Source organism: Eulemur rufifrons, chromosome 3 (genome assembly GCF_041146395.1).
Source record: "Eulemur rufifrons isolate Redbay chromosome 3, OSU_ERuf_1, whole genome shotgun sequence".
NCBI classification, from domain to species: Eukaryota; Metazoa; Chordata; class Mammalia; order Primates; family Lemuridae; genus Eulemur; species Eulemur rufifrons.
Genome location: NC_090985.1, coordinates 88,825,653 through 88,845,012, shown reverse-complemented (window position 1 = coordinate 88,845,012; position 19,360 = coordinate 88,825,653). Strand labels below are relative to the sequence as shown.

The 19,360-nt window shown below is 39.1% G+C and overlaps 1 protein-coding gene across 1 annotated transcript in view; it reads right to left on the bottom strand.

The window, feature by feature from the left end:
- The window catches only part of CYP7B1 (cytochrome P450 family 7 subfamily B member 1), a 184,802-nt gene extending 166,753 nt beyond the window's left edge, over positions 1-18,049 (bottom strand). The window contains exon 1 of the mRNA XM_069466451.1: positions 17,884-18,049. Within this exon, the coding sequence (XP_069322552.1) occupies positions 17,884-17,981 (98 nt within the window). The 5' untranslated portion in view covers positions 17,982-18,049. The remainder of the gene's footprint in view (positions 1-17,883) is intronic.
- Between the last annotated feature and the right edge of the window lie 1,311 nt (positions 18,050-19,360).

Genomic DNA, 19,360 nt, shown 5'->3' with positions numbered 1-19,360 from the left:
TAACAAGTGGCCTAAGAGGAAGTTCCAATAACCAGCTCAGCCCTGACTTATGCAGTCATGAATCCTATTCCTTATAGTAAGCTGTATGTCAGATTTCTCAGCATTTTGTAAACCAATAACAACTATAAGGAAAATTGTCTGCAGGCTTTGGTTTCCATCTAATGATGATCATTGGTTCTATTTAAGGACGGTACTTTTCTTCATTACTAATGTATTACTCGTTGATGACCTACAGTGTGCCAGACATGTTTCTAGGTGCTAAGAACACTAAAATGAATAAAAAGCAGACCCTGATTCCTATACAAGCTGCTGACACACTGGCTGGGGGGAGGGGGCACGATATATACTAACTGATAATTTTACTATATTGTGACGTGAATTTTGAGGTGCTAGGAGAAGAGACAGTGAACTTTGCTTGGGAGAGAGCTAGGAAAATTCCAAAGGGGATGGAGCATTTATTCTGGGTTTTAAAGGGCAGAAAGATTGGTATTGCAATGGGGTTAGAAAAAGGCATGGTGTGTTTGAGGACAGGTCCATTCCATATAGCTGAAACATATGGGGTTGGGGGAGTCAACTTGAGCACGGTAATGACCTTGTAGAATCCTATCATTGTAAAGTGGTTATCTAGTCCCGTTTCCTCATTTATAGATGAGAAAATTGAGGCTCAGAGAAAGTTGATGGCAAATGTTATCGTGACATTTCCTCTGCTGTGGCAAATCCATTATTGCTTATTTCATAAATATCATGATCCTAATTTTTCTCTTTCAATATGGAGAAGTATTCTTAGTTGTTTTCTTGACCTGGCTGTAACTATAACATTCCAATGAAGGCTTGGAAACAGCCTTACTGCCATGGATTCTTCTTTATTTGATCTTACCAATGCTTTGGAGACCCTGAAAAAAGTATGCTGTGGATGTAGCCAAAATGACTTTTCTAAAGTCATTCTGTGATAGAAACAGTATCTTTGCATGTTTCTTGTTTTTCCTTTTACTGATACTCATCTGTTCTAAGGAGGGAGGTGGATTTGCAAATAAATCTATGCATATCCTAAATTCAGTTAAAAACTTTGTTTGAAGTTGTTGACAAACAAAGAACAACCAATTTTTTTAGAATTAAATAATCTAGCATTATTATAAATTTGTTATACAGGTCATGAGATGTCCTACAGATTTGAACAACATCCTAAAATACTTATAAGCCCTCTCACCCTATCATATCAATGTAGAGCTTAAGACTCTTCAATCATGTGTTCCGTTTTATAAGGAAACAATAAACACAAAACGAGGAGAGGCATTAATATGATGTACTACAGCCAGTGATAGGGTTCAGGACATACCTGCCCAAAGTATGGTACCTTGGCATTTGAGAAAACAGCAGAAACAGGAAGGTCTCTCTCACCTTCCCCTCACACTTTCTCCCCTGAAGCACATCTTAAGACCTAGCTGGCCTTCCTCTAAAGTTGGTCATAAGACTTTCATTCCAGAGGAACCCTCCCTGTACGCAGAGGAAAGGACATTCTTATCCTCAAAGACACAGAGATACCAAGAAGAACCTGAGTGGGACTTGCTAAGTGCCCCCCAGTTTGTGGCCATTAGATTATGCCCCCTTGGTTCAATAATACCTCTGTACAATTCTTCTGTACACTCTTCATCACACTTACTATAAAAATGTATAGAATTTCCCATTCCTTTGGGTCTTCATTTCTGAAGGCTCCCATGTCACATAAAACTTATACTAAATACATATGTGTGCTTTTCTATTGCTAATTTATCTTCTGTTACTGGGGTCTCATCCATGAATTTAGCAATAAGTGGGGTAAGAAATCTTTTCTATTATAGATCTCTCCTATAAAAACTAAGCCCAGGTAGGGTCATGTTGCTAAAAAAAAGAAAGACAATCATGAGCAGTGATTAAATACAAAAAAGGATGAATAATCACAATTAGCAAAGACATGAAAAGTAAGATTGGATCTTTGGCATATAACATGGGCACTATTTACAGAGCTGCTGCCCAGAAATTTCGCAGCAGCAACACTTACTCTATTTTACGTGATAGTTTATCCCTCTAGTAAAAAATATACTAGCTAGGAAATTAACTATTTAACTCCCCTCCCCATTTCTGTTTAATTAAGTAGTTGAAAACAATACTCAATGTGGCACAAAGAAACACAAGCCTACTTGAGACCTAAAATAAATAAAATCTGAGCAGTACAATCAGGCATGTCATGGGACACTTGCAAACCCTTTATTATGACTACTTATTGATGAGGAAGAAACAGCCCGAATCACATTGGTATTACAACTTTATTCCACAGCCCCTAAGAATGTTGTAGAATCTGATCTTCTACAGCTCTCTTTATTGATTAAATAATGTCCCACCCATGGAATAAGTTAGAAAAACTGTGGGGTGGCCATGTTACCTATGACCCAAAGACTCCATCCCCCTGCAGCAGGTTTCATCTCCAAGGTCTCTTCTTTTGAAAACTTACAGAGCCAAACTGTACGGTAATTCTAGAGATTAAAATAAGAGGGGCAAGTTCCATAAGTGGATATGGAGAATTTCAATATAGAAAGAAAACACTGTTTTGAATAAATTTCTATAGAAAAATAAAATTTTCAAAGACTTTATTTTTGGATTCTTTCTCTTAAAAAGGAAGAGTCATTTTGACTTTAAAATATGTCCTCTTTTTTAAATTGTGGATATTATGCCATGCACTATTGCCTGCAAATACACCAGTATCGCAAATGCTTCGGTCAAAAGTCTTTACCCTTCTTCAGTTAACTGGTGATTTCATATGTTCTAGAAATATTTTTATCTTTTGGCATGATGCTATACACCATATGGTACAACACACTGAGAAGCAAAAAGGGTAGAACTAGTTTAAAATATATACACACATATATTTATACATATGTGTGTACATATGTATATGTATATATACATACACATACACATACATGCACATACACTGCATGTATAGTGAAAGAAGCTGTATGTATGACTGCAGAGAAATACGAAAACAAAGTTACACATTCTGTATACAGCGCTGAGATTCTTTGCCCATGTCATTGAAAAAGGTCATTCAAAATCCAAAGCAAGATTAAAAGTTCACTCTAGACCTGAAAGCATTCAAGAGATATATCAGGAACCACTACGCTTTGCTACAGCAAGTAATATTTGAACTGTCTGTAACACTTGCTCATTCAATATTTAATGCTGCTTTGCTAAGTGCAATCGTAACTGCAGTGGTGACACATGCAACAGCTTGCATAATCCATTTAGGAACAATTGTTAAGATGAGAAACATACTAAACCGTCTTTAATTAATTCCCAGAGAGTGAAAGTATCTTTCCCCTTTGATTTCAGGTTCCTTCAACACGGTTTTTCCGAAACCAGCTTTTGAACACAGTGATCTTGAATCAAGTTTTACAAGTTTTTAGAAAGATTAAGGTGTGACTCTCAACCTGGCCACTACCCTTGTGTCACGAGGCAGGTTCCTGCATCGTCTCTCCTGCTTTCCATTGCATCTGACATCAGACAGTCTGGGCCCACGGTGAACCCCAAATCCTCTGCTTAGCCAGGAAGTGAGTGGGCGCAGTAGCCAGTAAATGGGATAAGGGGGAAAAAAAGTATTTTCCCAAGTTGACAAGCGAGTATAGCTTTCACACAGTCTAGTGTGAGAGAGAGAGACAGACAATTTTTGCCTGCTTTATTCTTAGACTTAATATATTCTTTAAAGTCCAAGTGAATGTATTCAAATCTTAGTTAAATTTCTTCTAGAAATGCTTAGATCTAAATGTATTAGATCTTAATACTTTCATTTTTAGTAAAGGGGAAGTGCTAATGTCAGAACGTTGCTGTAAGAAAAGTTAAAAAAGAATAAGAAAAGTGTTAAGAGTATGAGCTTGAAATCAAACATTGTAGGTTTGATCCCTAACTGAACTAAATTCTAGCCATATGACATGGGGAGCATTATTTAAATGATATTTATTAGCACCACGCTCTAACCAACTAGCTAACTGGCCACCTTAAATGATATTTAAGTGAGGAAAGTTATGAAAGGATTCAATAAAATTCAATATAATAATGAATACAAAGCACTTGCCTCTATGTCTAGTAGGCACATAGGAAATTCTCAAAAGTGTTGACTGTCATTATTGTAAGTCAAAATCAATTCTATAGTACTCTATACTCAATATACAAAAATACAGAAAGGAGTCAACAATATTGGAGTACCTAACCCTAAAGTGATAGCTATCATCCAAAGAAGTTAATTCGTTCACATCCTAGCCCAAAAGGACAATACTGAAATACAATACCATGTCACTAAGTTCTCACCGGATGTGACCCAACAGTAAGCCACTTCTCTTCCTGAGATAAAATGATTTGGGTGTTCATAGTTCTAAGGTACAACTAATACAAAGCATTGCTTTCACCAGGACAATTTTGATTTTTCAAACAGAAAATATGGTTTTGTTGATGGTTTATAAGGACTCATCCTACCACTATTTGTTTTAAGTGTACTGAGGACCAAATACATATATGATTCTCTATGATTACTAAAAACAGGCTCAGCCCTTTCACAAAGGGATTTTGATTTGTTAAATAAAGCACACTGTCCACATATACCAGGGAGTAGAATCTTAAGCACAGTTATATACATCTAGTACCTAAACATGAAAGTTAATAATACATATTTTTGAACACTGAATTTCCGGAAGCATGGATTTCAGGAGTTTACTACACTCCAGTTACTGTGTTTTTCCATTAGGTCTATACTAAAGAATAATCATTGCACCAATATGTTATCCATTTATAAACATTCATGGCAGGTAAGCAGTTTCTTATGAAATCTTCAGTTTTTAATTTAAGCAGCAGAAAACATGGTAGGTATGACATTAGAAGTCTTTTTTGTATGCAGTTTGTATGTTTTGATATCAATATATAATAGAACTCTGAAATATTCATATTGGTAAAAGATAACAATGACTACACCAAACCATTCATTTATTCATTCATTCATCCTTCATTCTTCTAACAAATATTCACAGAGAACCTACCTACTCATTGCCAGATATTACACTAGGGGCTAGAACTACAGTAAAGCTTCTAAAGTTTCTTCTTCATTAATATCAACTATTTAGGATGAAGTTATGAGGAGAAATGACAATGAATTTAAATTCTGTTATGGCTGCACTTTTGTTAAAATTTCTATTAATTTTTATATTAAGCAATTATAAACTTAATTAATCCTTTCCACTTTCCTATAGGAAAAAAAAAAAAAAAGATACCATCCAAAATACTTCTATGTTGAAAAAACTGCCAAACCCATAAAAATGAGCAATTCATCTATAAAAATGCATGATATAATAGATGTCATCTTCTCTTATTCAGCAAAGTAGCTTTCTATAATTTTGTCCTTTGCCTTTCACAGAACAGTAACCTGGAGTAGTTTCAATGCAATTTTACTTTGTATAAAGCACAAAAACATTCTCCTGCAAGAAGCTGTTAATCTTTCCTCTACAGCTGATGCTCCCTCTGATCTATTATTTTTGGGAAATCGGTGAAGTACAGCTCCCATTTTCTTAGATCCTTTCAAACCCTCAAGGTCATGCCCAGCTTTCTCCCGCAGGCTGCAGGCAGCCACCAGCAGGTGTGTACCATGTCTGTGCCCGGAGAAATCTCCAGAACAAAGCACATCTGGGTCTCAATACCCACAACCTACAGCTTATTTTCAAAAACATTTCAAAAAGTCGTGGAGTTGCTAGATACACAACGAACATTCAAAACTTACTTGTGAATTAATGGATAAGGAAGAGAGACATTGATAAATAGCCCATGATAACCTGTGGTCCTAAACTTGGACCCCAAATTCTCAAACTGCTATGTGTTAGCACAGTGACGAAGGCACAATTTGGAATGTTCACTTTCCATCCTGCCTCTCAAGAGCAACCAGCAAAGTCAGCCGAGGCCCAATCTCCCAATCTTCCTCACCCTCTGAACCTTCCTGCAAGCGGCTCTGTGGTATAATGTAAAGAACATGGGAGATACAGCTATTATGCCAGTTTTCTATGAAGGCTGTGACAGATCACCACAAATTTAGTGGCTTAAATAACACAGATAGTAACACATGGTTCTGTGGGCCAAAAGACCAAATGGGTCTCACTGGGCTAAAATCCTGGTGCTGGCAGGGCAGGTTTGGCTATGTTCCTTTCAGGGGGCTCCAGAGGAGAATATGTTTCCTTGGCATTTCCAGCTTCCAGAGGCTGCCTTCATTCTTTGACTCAGGGACTCCTTCCTCCTCCATCCATCTTCAAAGCCAGCAAAAGTCAAGTCTTTCTCACATCACATCACTCTGACCTCCTTTTCTGTCCCCTGCTTCCAGTTATAATGACCCTTTTGACTCCACTGAACTCACCCAAATAATCCAAGATGGTCCCCTATTTTAAGGCTAGCTAACTAGCAACCTTCATTCCTTCTGTAACCTTATTTCCCCTTTGCCATGTAACCTAACATATTCACAGGTTCCGGAGATTCAGATGTGGATATCTCTGGGGTTGAGGGAGCTTTATTCTGTCTACCATGGTTCTAATGGATCTAGAACCAAAAACCTAGTTCTACCCCTGAGTAACACTGCACCTTAGGCCAATTAATTACTCTCTTATTATTTTAGTCTCTTCTTTTGGAAATACCTCAATAATAAGTTATCTCTTGAACAGGAGTAAGTATAAAATGAGACAATATATGCAAAATATCTAAGCACAGAACTTGGCACCTAGTAGGGCCTCAACATTGTTCGTTGCCATCTTCCCATACCATCCTCTCAAAAGTCACTATTGTATTGGGGTGGAGCTGAATTTTGGATCCAGGTTCACTTTAGCTTCATAGCCATGCTCTTTGCCTTACACCACACTGCCTTCTGCCAGAAGGTCCCAGTGCTGGGAAAGGCTGAGCCACAGATGACTTCACACACACATATTGCCAGCTACGGTCTGCATGTTTGCATACTCCTAAAATTCATATATTGAAACCTACCCCCCAAAAATGATGGTAATAGAAGGTAAAACCTTTGGAAGGTAATTAGGTTGTTACGGCAGAGCCCTCATAAATGGGATAGTACCCTTATAAAAGAGGCCCAAGAGGTTCTTTCCCCTTCACTACATGAGACACAGTGAGAAGACATCATCTATGAGGAATGGGTCCTCACCAGACACCACAGCTGCTGGCACTTTGATCTTGGAATTTCCACCCTCCATAACTGTGAAAAATAAATTTTTGATGTTTATAGTCCACCCAGTCTATGGTATTTGATAGAGTAGCCCAATGGACCAAGACAGTGCCCCACATTCCTAGGTGAACACTCCAAGATTTTATTCTGAGAGAGATAAGAGATTTATGCTGATTCAACATAACTTCTGAATTGATTTTCTGCTATATCAAACAGATGACATGTTCAAAGGGATAGCCTGGATTTATCAGTAAATCTATGATTTACTAATATCAGTAAATACTGTGATTACAGAATTGAGCAATACACAGTGTTGATTTTATTACCAGTCCTGAATATCCCACGACCCATTACATGGTCACTTTGCGTGATGCATAAAATAAATAGCAAATGGTTTGTTTTTCAGAGTCCTCATTTTTTAAAATTATACAACAAGAATATTCTCTTAGGACCATTTTTTTAAGTTACAAAATAAAACAATGAAGCAAGCCAGAAATCTGTCTTAAATGTTAGCAAGACCAATCCAAACTTTGGGCTGTCTAAGGGGAAGTCCAGCACACAGTGGGCTAATTAATTAGCAACTAATCAAGAAGCGCAAATGTGCCTGGAGATCTCCCTGTCACCTCTCCTGAAAAACACAAAAATCTACCTGTTAATTTCAGTATATTCTTGAGTAGAAAATGCCTTTGCTCTCGGCTGTCCACATCCTTTTCCTGTATTTTATTATGAGAAAAGGGGAAGAAACAAGAAAAACATCCACTAACGATGGCAGCCTGCTTCTTCTCACTCCCTAGACAGTGGTAACAATGTGAGGGGTCTAGAGCACCATGGGTCTTGTTAGGAGTAATTAAGTAATTAGAAAGAGGAATAATTGACTTATGTGATACAGTGGTGTCAACAAATCAACATTTGAAAACAACTCATTATCTGCATAACCTCAACATCTTACAACTCAAAAAAAATCACTGAATTTTTACTTTGACTAAAATTTATCTAAACAGCATTTTAATCTTATTTCTCACCAATTATAGCATTTTGGGGGTATGAAGACATGTGTGCTGGGAAAGAGGGATGAAAGGAGGAAGGAAACCCACATCACTACAAGGAAAAAAGTGCCTCTGGTTGGTGCCAAGAAACCTAATAATATGCAAGCTGACTGTCCTCTAAGCTTTCGAATCCAGATTCCTCGTGGCATTCCCACATTTGAAACTTTACTTCATGCCCTCAATTACAAACAGCAAGATCCTTCCTGCTTCCAAACGAAACTTTGCTCAGATTTTATAAAGAACACACTTTCTCTCGAATGTTTATAGCAGCACAATTCACAATTGCAAAGATGTGGAAACAACCCAAGTGCCCATTGATACATGAGTGGATTAATAAAATGTGATATATGTGTACCCTGAAGCACTACTTGGCCATAAAAAAAAAATGATGATCTAGTATCTTTTGTAACAAACTGGATGGAACTGGAGATCATTATTTTGCAAGAATGGAAAAACAAACATACATGTACTCAATATTAAATTGGAACTAATCAATCAACACTTAAGTGCACATATGTAAGTAAAACTCAACAACTCAAAGGTAATCAAGCAGGTGGGAGGATGGAGGAGGGGAAGGGTAAATTCACACCTAACAGGTACAATGCACACTAACTGGGTGAAGGGCACACTTATAACTTTGACTCAAACTGTACAAAAGCAAATTATGTAACCAAAACGTGGGTACTCCTGTAATATTCTGAAATTAAAAAAAAAAAAAAAAAACCACTGCTCAGAGAAATGAGGCTCGGATAACAGTTCAGAAGATCAGTGTTACTCAAAAGCATAGTCCTGACTAGTACAAGCCACAAACTGTGTCCTCACCACCAGTCTACAAAGACACACATGCAAAGCCAGAGGGTAAACATTTAGAACCTTTTAGACCAATTTGACAGAACAATTTTATGTCTGTTAAATCTAAGAATAAAGAAAAACACCTTTAGGTTTGTATCATTTTTAAAATTTTATTTTATGAATTCTTTTTTTGTAAATTTACCAAAGTATCAGTCCTTGACAGATGCAAATTAAAACAAAAAACAAAACTAGTCTTTCATCACAGCTAGTTTGAGAAGCACTGCATAGAACATCCCTTGCAAATATAATAGGCAAACAGAAGTGCCTCAAAGACATTTGCTGGTGGAAATGATTTACTATGACCCAAGATTACTTTCATTATGCTGAATAGCATGATAGTGCAGGTAAGTAGAGACAGCAGGACTCAGAAGAAAAGCAAAAAAGAACAAATACTTAATAAGTTCTTTGAAATTCTATAACTTATACATTCTGCTACTATATCCCACAACGATAGCACTTCCACTAGTTGAGAAACACTGATAGGAGATATTTTTCAGTTTACCTTTTGCCACTTGGGATCTCTAGCAAACAGTGGATTGGAGCCTTAATGGCTATTAAATAACAACAGTAGAGTTCTTTGGATGCCTTGGTTCTTCAAGAAGAGTCTTAGTATAACAACTGCCACATTTCAGTCATCTAGTATGTACCTGGCATGGTAGGGATTTGATGTATTATGGTTCAAAGAGATTAAATAATTTGTTCAGGATCACAAAATGAGTAAGAGACGGAGCTGGATTCAAGCCCAGAGATGCTTGGTACTCCTGCAACTGCATGAAGCTGTCCGTCATCAGAATGATATGCAAATATAACTCTGAACTGAATCACATTTATTTTCAACAGTTGTACGAAACCTCAGTTGCTAACAAGAAGGTCAGCAGGAAACAGGAAAATACTTGAAGGAAAAAAAGGTGAAAAAATGTGGCAATGACACATTAGATACAACACCAAGAGCTTTATCCATAAAAGAAAAAAATTGAAGTTGGACCTGATTAAAATTAAAAATTTCTATTCTGCAAACACATATTAGGAGAACGAAAATATAAGCCACAGACTGGAAGAAAATATTTGCAAAACACGTATCTGATAAAGGACTGGTATCTAAAAATATACAAAGAACTCTTAAAACTCAACAATAAGAAAACAATTTAATTTTAAAAATGGGCAAAAGATCTAAACAGAAACATAACCAAAGAAGATATATGAAGGGCAAGCAAGCATACGAAAAGATATCACACATCCTGTGTCATCAGGGAATTGCAAATTAAAAGAACAATAAAATATCACTACATACCTCTAAGTATAGCTAAAATCCAAAACACTGACAACACTAAGTGCTGGCAAGGGTGTAGAAAAACAGGAACTCTCATTCCCTGCTGGTGGAACTGCAAAATGTTACAGCCACTTTGGAAGACAGTTTGGCAGTTTCTTTTAACAAAATTAAACATACCCTTACTATATGATTCAGCAATGCTGCTCATTGGTATTTACCCAAATAAGTTCAGAACTTAAGTCTACAAAAACAGCTGCACATGAATGTTTATAGAAGCTTTCTTCATAATTGCCAAAACTTGGAAGCCACCAAGATGTCCTTCAATAGGTCAATGAACAAACTGTGGTACATATATATAATCCAAAATTACTGAGTGATAAAAAGAAATTAGCTATCGAGCCATGAAAAGACATGGAGGAAGCTTACATGCATTTTGCTGAGTGAAAGAAGCCAATGTGAAAAGGCTCCATAACAGCTGCCATTCTGGAGAAGGCAAACTAGGGAGACGGTAAAAGTTCAGTGGTTGCCAGGAATTAGGTAAGAGAGAGGGATAAAGAGGCAAAAGACAGAGGATTTTTCAGGCCATGGAACTATTCTGAATGATACTATAATGATGGATACATTTCATTATATATTTGTGAAAACACACAGAATATAAAACGCAAACAGTGAACCCTCATGTAAGCTATGAACTTTAGCTAATAATAATGTATCAATATTGGCTCATCAATTATAACAAATATAACACACTAATACAAGAAGTTAATGATAGGGGAATTGGTGTTGAGGGGCTGGCGAAGGGAGTACAGCAGGTCCTGGAATAATGTCGTTTTTTTGTTCAATGTCATTTTGTTATAACTTTGATGAGAAAAAAAAAAATCGATTCCTAGCAGGGACTCATGTCTTTGTGAAGTTCGCATGTTCTCCCCATGTCTGCGTGGATTTTCTCCAGGTACTCTGGTTTCCTACCACATCCCAAAGGTGTGCACATTAGGTTCACTAGCATGTCTGAACTGTGGCCATCTGAGTGAGTGTGAGTGAGTGCACCCTTGATGGAACAGTGTCTTGTCCATGGTCAACTGGTCTTGCATCCAGAGCTGCTGGGATAGGCTCAGGCCACCTGCAATCCTGAACTAGAAAGTAAATAATGACCTTACTTGTTTTTATTTTTATTTATTTATTTATTTATTTTTAGACAGAGTCTCCCTCTGTTGCCAGGGCTAGAGTGTTGTAGTATGATCATAGCTCACTGTAACCTCCAACTCCTGGGCTCAAGCCATCCTCCTGCCTCAGCTTCCCCAATAACTAGGGCTACAGGTGCACACCACCACATCTGGCTAATTTTTCCTATAGTTAGCAGAGATGGGGTCTCGCTCTTGCTCAGGCTGGTTTCGAACTCCTGACCTCAAGCAATCCTCCCACCTCAGCCTATCTTTCTTAAATGTATGTACAGTTCACATTTATTTCCATATTTAATATTAGAAGTGTTTTGGTCTTTATTTAGAAGTTTGGTGATATTTTTGTGGCCAGAAATATACTATGGGAATTTAACTCTTGTTTATACCAATTAGCCTATTCATTACACAGTGTTTTGCTTAAAGTTGCAGTTTCCATCCAAGAACCTATGGACAAAGTTAAGAGAGGGCTTACTTAAGTGAGGGGAACTTTCTACTTCACACTCAATTTTTTGGTAAAACTAAAACTGCTCTAAGAAAAAAGAATTTATGTACAAACAAAAAAATGATTCATAACCATACATCTTGAAATTTTCATGTGCTCATGACTACTTTTTTAAATCTCAATCAAGAGAACTTTTGAGAATATTCGACCTTATAAGTAAAAAACCACTCGTTCATATTCAATATGTTGAAAAGGGGAGAAAAGTCTCAGTGTTTTACTATCTGGTCTTGAAATCATACCTAAGTCAAAGTTGGACTTTCTTTTTAACTACAAGCAAGACTTTGCACATAGAAGATACCATAGGCATGCCCTCCAATTCTTTAATGCAGCGGTTCCCAGCACTGGGTGATTCTCTGTCCTGCTCCAATCCAGGAACATTTGACAATACCTGAGGACTTTTGTTATTGTCATGAGGGGGTGCTACTGACATCTAGTGGGTAGAGGCCCAGAATGCTGCTAAAGATTCTACTGCACAGGACAGCCCCCACTACAAAGAATCATCCATCCCCACATATCTAGGTTGAGAAAACCCCTACTTTCAGGTAACCCAGAGCCAAGATGACTCACTGCCTGTGTAGGTGGTGAATCACCGTTCTAGATGTTTGAAGAAATCCACATCTCCATCTGAGAACACGACCAAACCTGCACTGGATGAGGAAAGGCTTCAACTAGAAAAAGATCTCAAAGACTGAATCGTGAAGAGGATGCCTCAACACACATCATTCCTCAGATTTTCTGAGACAATTCCCTTCTTGGGAAATGATTTACAGAGTCCATGAACAGTGTGACCACCGATCAGTCAATGTAACCTATCTGAGTCACCTTCCTTAACTGGAAAATGGAAATGACAGCTACTAGGTAGATGTGAGAATCAAAGCACATGAAGAATGTGAACACATTTTGTAAAGTGGGAAGTCCTATTCACACAAACATGTCATCACCAAATCTCTGAATGGCATTAAGCCTAGAAGATGCCAAATCCTGTCATTTCTAATTTCCAATGTTTGACCCTCTGGGCCAAGGCCATACCCCACATTCAGGATCAGCGTTTCTGAATCAGCTGAACAAAACAATAAGGAGAGATTACCTCAATCTAAAGGCAAACTTGAAAATCAATAGCAATAAAGCAGCCAAAGCACCCTAGGAGATTGCCCTAAAAATACCGCAAAGAGCTGAAGCTCATTTACTCTGTGGTGTGAGTGGCGAGAAAATTTGCTTGAGAAAGACAAAGCAGCCCCTGACATCAAGGAGCTGGCCTGAAACTCACAGCTAGGATGTGTTCTTCTACGGGACATAAACAATTGCACAAAAAATTAACATCAAACAAACACACTCTGTGACTATGAAGGATCACAACAAAAACATGATCAATCCACAATCATGTCTGAATATTGACAAAATCATGAACAGTGTCCAAATAATGAAATGACCAAATACTCCCCAATCCTGGCTAATAATAATGTCTGTTGCTTCTTGATCAATCACAGATTTAACCTCAATCTATTCCTCCTGCCTTATAGATGAGTTTCATTAAGATACCCAATCATAGAATAGCCCCACTTTTTGACACCATCTTACCAACAGAGCAAAATTTGGCTTCCTTAAACCCTCCCTAAAATCATATGACACAAACCCAAATCCTGCAACAGGTCTGTTCTAACACTCTTTTACTGAATGAATGGAGTGTGTTCTCCTTCATTGCAGTATGCAATAAACCCACTTGTTCAATTACAGCTGTGTTCCTAGCAGTCAGTCTGGAGGGCACTGACCCGCTACATGTGAGCATATCTCTTTTTGTAATTTTTTTTTCACATAATGCATCTTGAATGTGGCTTTTCACGGCTTCATATATTCTACATTGTACTTTTTATGGCTACATCCTTTTCTATTATTTGGATATGCTATAATTTCTTTAAGCCCATAAATTTTATTTTAATTTAGCTTATTTCCCCCAAATTTTTCACTATTACAAGCTAATGAGCATTGCTATGGTTAAATTTTTAAGGATCTTCATGATTATTTCACCAGAGTAAATTTTTTTAGATAAGATTACTGGAATCATTGCCTCTAAGGCTATGAAATATCAATTGCGTTGTAGCCTGAATATAAAATCTTAGAAGCTATCAGCAGATATAGGATCTTAGATTGTAGGATAGCATTCCAACCCACTTCAAACAGGCTTTCATGCCCACCAACCCCCTGCATCGCTCTTACCCGTTCTGCATCTTTTAGACTCTGATGGTCATTCCTTTGTCCTCAAAACACTAGACTGCTCAGCAGCATCTGACGGGGATGACTACCCTACTTGTTGAAAGATGTCTCTACACAGCTCCCAGGACACCACATCCACTTAGTCGTCTTCCCCCCACATTGCTTCCTCCTTCTTCTCAGTCTCCTTTGCTGGTTCCCCTCCCTCTGACAGACTCATTTTCAATAAGGAGAGTGGCCTAGACCCTCCTCTTCCCCATAGAACTCTTTCATCAGGTGATCTCATCTACCCATGCTTTATCTGTCATTTTCACATTTGTGATTTTCATAATTGCGCATTCTGCCTGGACCTCCTCCCTCCCTCCCAAGCACCAGAAACACATACCTCACTGCCCAACAGAATTATCGATCTCCTCCTTTCCCCAAAACCTTCCCTATCTCAAGAAACAGCAACACCATCTACCTTGATGATCACATTAAAAAAAAAAAAAAAAACTCGAAACACCTAAGCCTTATTGTTCATTCCTCTCTCCCTCACGCACCATGTTCAATCCATTAGTAAATCCTCTTGATTCTATTGTCAAAAATATATAGTGATTCTAACCACTTCCCATCAATCCCCCAGTTACAACCCTAGGTCAAGCCACTGTCACCTCTCTTGAGAAGCACTGCGAAGGCTTCTGTGGTTGACAGTCTCATCAGATCCTATCCAACAGGAAAAAGGACCATTTCACAAAAGGAAATCAAAGTGCTGTAGCCAAAAGAGGTAGAATTGATGATATGTGTCTAAAGGCAACAAATGACCTCTGGGCTTATTTTTACCTAGTTTTTTTTAAGTTCACAAATTTTATAGGTAATATTTAAATTTTTACTTTGGAACATCCAGTATTTCTATAATATGCAATATTATAAATTTTTTTAGACTCAATTGTTCAAAAGATAAAAATGGAGAGAGAATAAAATTGTAATCTATATATGTGTAAAATCTCTTTAAAATAAGTTGATGATGGTAGAAAATAGTGCTGAATAATTTTATCATGTTGAATAGTTGAAGGCCTTTCTAAGCAAGGACATATATCCAGTAACTCTTAAGTAAATACAAATTACAATATTAAAAACAATTGTAGCAGGCATAAAATGGTATGAAAATTCCTATTATACAAGAGTCATTAATAATTAAATAGAAAAAGAACCCGATTGAAAAATAAACAACTCACAGAAGAAACAAAGACCCAATTATTTTTTAAAGACATCCAAACTTCATCAGAAGTAAATAAATAAAAATTGGGATAAAAATGAAGCCCTATTTTCTTTATTTATCAAATTGGCAAAATTAAAATGATGCATAATACTAGTATTGGCAGGATGTAGAAAAATTGGCACTTGCATAGATCATTAGTAGTAACATAAATTGGGACTTAGAGTAGTTTGGCAACATCTATTAAAATGTAAAGCACACATACATTTTGACAACTCCACCATCCTACATAAATATTTCCATAAAAGCTCAAAGATGTTTTGTGTGTGTGTATGTGGTGTATATTTATACAATCATTTTCAATCATGATTTCTATAAATTGACATAGAAGGTGTCTAAAATGTATTGTCAAGTGGAAAATCCAAGCTGCAACACAGTGTATATAATAGTATATATAAGAGGCTGGGCATGGTGGCTCATGCCTATAATCTTAGCACTTCGGGAGGCTGAGGCAGGAGAACTGCTTGAGGTCAGGAGTTCAAGACCAGTCTAAGCAAGAGCAAAACCCCATCTCTACAACAAATAGAAAAATTAGCTAGGCATGGTGGTACATGCTTGCAGTCCCAGCTACGTGGAAAGCTGAGGCAGGAGGATTGGTTGAGCCCAGGAGTTTGAGGTTGCAGCGAACTATGATGATCCCACAGCACTCTAGCCCAGGAGACAGTGTGAGACCCTGTCTCAAAAAATAAATAAATAAATAATGAGGGACTCTTAACCATAATTTCGCCCCTTAGAGGTGATATCGGAAAGAGCATTTTCCTAGAGCATTAAAGTAAATACTAGAAATAGTAGCAATGAAGAACATGACTGTCCATACTGGGACAAATGAAGCTATCCTGCATACACTGAAATACAGTACAAATTTCTTTAAATTTGCAGCATTAAACAGAGACTTTCTGGTATGAGAAATTGTCAATTGATGGCATGAATACCTCAGTAAAATAATGTTTATTGATATAAAGAAAGTTCAGCCTATTCTCAGAATGCTGGAAGAGAAAGCCTAATTTGCCCTTTTGCCTTCCTGACTGTCCTCCCAAGTTCCGCATTTTCACCCCAATTACCTTCACCAATCCAGAATGCCCTAGTCAGTTTGTCTGCTCCTGCCCTGCATGTAAAGTGGGAATAGAACAAATAGCCTTCTTGTCTACCATCTCTCTTAAAAGACATACCTAGAAACACATCTTAACTGGCTTTCACTGACATTGCGAATAGAGAAGGTGGAACCTACTTAAAATCGCATAAAACTGAAGTTTTAGTGTCCTAAATCCTCACCTTAAGTTCTAAAGCAAAAGCACAGCCATTGAAAGAGGCAACCTGGGAGACTGCACATTCCAGAAGATCTCTAAAAACTCACATGGGAAGAAAAGCAAATACTCCCATCTTGAGTATTCATCGGCATTCTAGAAATGCCCACAGACTTTGTATGGGTACAAAAGTTTCATTTGCCTCAAAGCTATTGAGAAACAAACTATATCACACACACATATATACGTGTATATACTGATATATACGTGTGTGTGTGTGTGTAGATACATAGATATAGATATATATAAAGTAGCAATTATCAACTAACAAAACTTATCTACTTGGTTTTCAAAAGCCATGAAGATCACAGTAGTACGAAAAAAAAGACCCAGAAAGAAAAGAAAAATAGAGTAAATTCAAAGCTAATGATTTTATTTGAACTTTTATTTCCACTTCCACGTTTCAAATCAGATAAATGACACACTTCTAGGTTTTGTTGTTACGGTTGTGTGTTTCGTTTTGTCCTGATAAAAATAATAGAACAACTGCATAAAATACACTATATTAACTCATTTAGTAATCACAAAAATCTCATGAGGTATTATCATTTCATTTTTCCAAATGAGGTACAGCGAGGGAAACTGAGGCCCAGAGAGGCACCCAGAGTTACTGTTCATACCATGCACCGGCATGTTCTTGAACATTTCTTTTTTAACTGATGAAATGTAAGGAAATTTCCCTCCCGAAATGTTCTATGAATTCTAGGCTATAAAGCATCAAGTCACAGTAAGAAGGCACAAAAATGTGCCTGTGCGGAAGCCACGCGTGATGCATAATGCATACTGCAGATCTAGGGCTTATTGCAACTTATGCTGGAGCAGCAAATCCAGTTCGGTCCCAAAGCTTTAATATGCATGCGTATGTATGGGAAAGAGGCAGAGGAAGCCTTTGTTATTACACACGGCCCCAAAGGAAGCCAGTGCCCCGCAGCAAGTTCTGTCTTGGAAATCATGGAGGGGACTCCTTTCGCCATCGGGGTCGAGCGCGGCCCGCAGGGCCCAGAGCGCATGCGTGGCCCGGCGGGCTGGGCGCTTACCTGGTGCGCCGGGCGCGCAGGCACAGGGCCAGGACCAGCAGGGCCGTAGCCAGCGCCAGGCCGGGGAGGCTGAGCGGCTCCAGCGAGAAGCGGCCCATGCCCGCGGTCACGTCTCCCGCCCTCCGGTGCGCGCGAGGCCGTGTAAGCAGCTCGGGGTCTCCCTGCGAGCGGCGCGGTCGGCGACTCTGCAGCCTGCGGCGGCTTCTCTCGGCGGCGCCCCGTCCTCCGGGGCCAGAGAGGCTGGCCTGCCCGCGGCGCAGATACGAATGCCACTGCGGGTCCCTGAGGCTGAGTCACAAAGTTCGTGGGCTCCCTTCTCCCCGCCTCCCGCCCCCCACCCACGCGCACCGCCCCTCTCCACCAGGGCCTCCGGCCCGGCAGCTTCTGGAAAACAGCGCCCTTGCTCTTGTAGGGCAGGAAGAAGGGCCAAAAGGGGGAGGGCGGGGGAAGGGGTTAGCATTTCCTGAGCACCAGCCCCTAGAGGCCTGGAGGAGGGGGATTTCACTTCTGAGTTGGAAGGAAGCCCCCTGGGTTCCTCGGCCCTTAGCCGCGCTCTGCGGGAGGAGGGACCTGCTTGTCCCTGAAGAGCGTTGGGACCGTGCCCGCGCTCTGGTACTGACGATCTCTTAGGCAGGACCAAAACATGCAGAGTGGGCTGCCTCCACCCCATTCCCCACCCATCCCCCCGCATCGTATGTATTAACACGTTTGTTTTTGTTGAGGGCCTACTGTGTTCAAACGCTGGTGCCAGAGGCCGGAGATGCAGAGACTGGGCTGTGATCCTTCAGAAGTCTTGTGAGGGTCACAGCCCAGGAAGAGAGCCAGACTTCTCTGGACTACGAAGACAGGTTCAAAACTGATCTCCACACCTCTGATTTTTGAACCTTTCAGTCTATCGTCCCCATTGCCACCTCCCTGAAACACAGACCTATCCTGCTTTTTAGTTTGTTCAGAACTCTTAATGTTTGCTTTTGTGATAAAGTCGGAAATCTTCCACCCACCAGGAGATGCACCCACAGTTTGTCTCCATTGCACTGCTCCCCTGGCTGGTACAGTTCCAGAAACTCTAAAGCTTAAGTCACTCTGTCCTGCACATCTAGCCTGTTCACACTTGTTTACCGTGTTGTCTCTGCCTGAAAAATTGTCCTCTCTCCTCTACATGCTGAAATTCCACCTACCTCTCAAAGCCTAGCTCAAATCCCACTTCCTTCTAGTAATTACCCTAAACTACTTTTGTAATTAATTTTTCCTCCCCCAGACATCTGAGATGGAATAGGGACAGGACTCAGGACCTCACCCCCGGCCACAGGAAGCAACATGGGCATCATAACCTTGCCAGTAATGTTTTCAGAGCCACTGGAATAAATGCAGGCTGATAAGGCACCTGGCTCCAAAAGAACCAGGCCTATCCAGATCGAACCACCTCAAGCCAGAATAGACCCCTACACTGATCTTACCCTGACTTTTCCCTCATTAT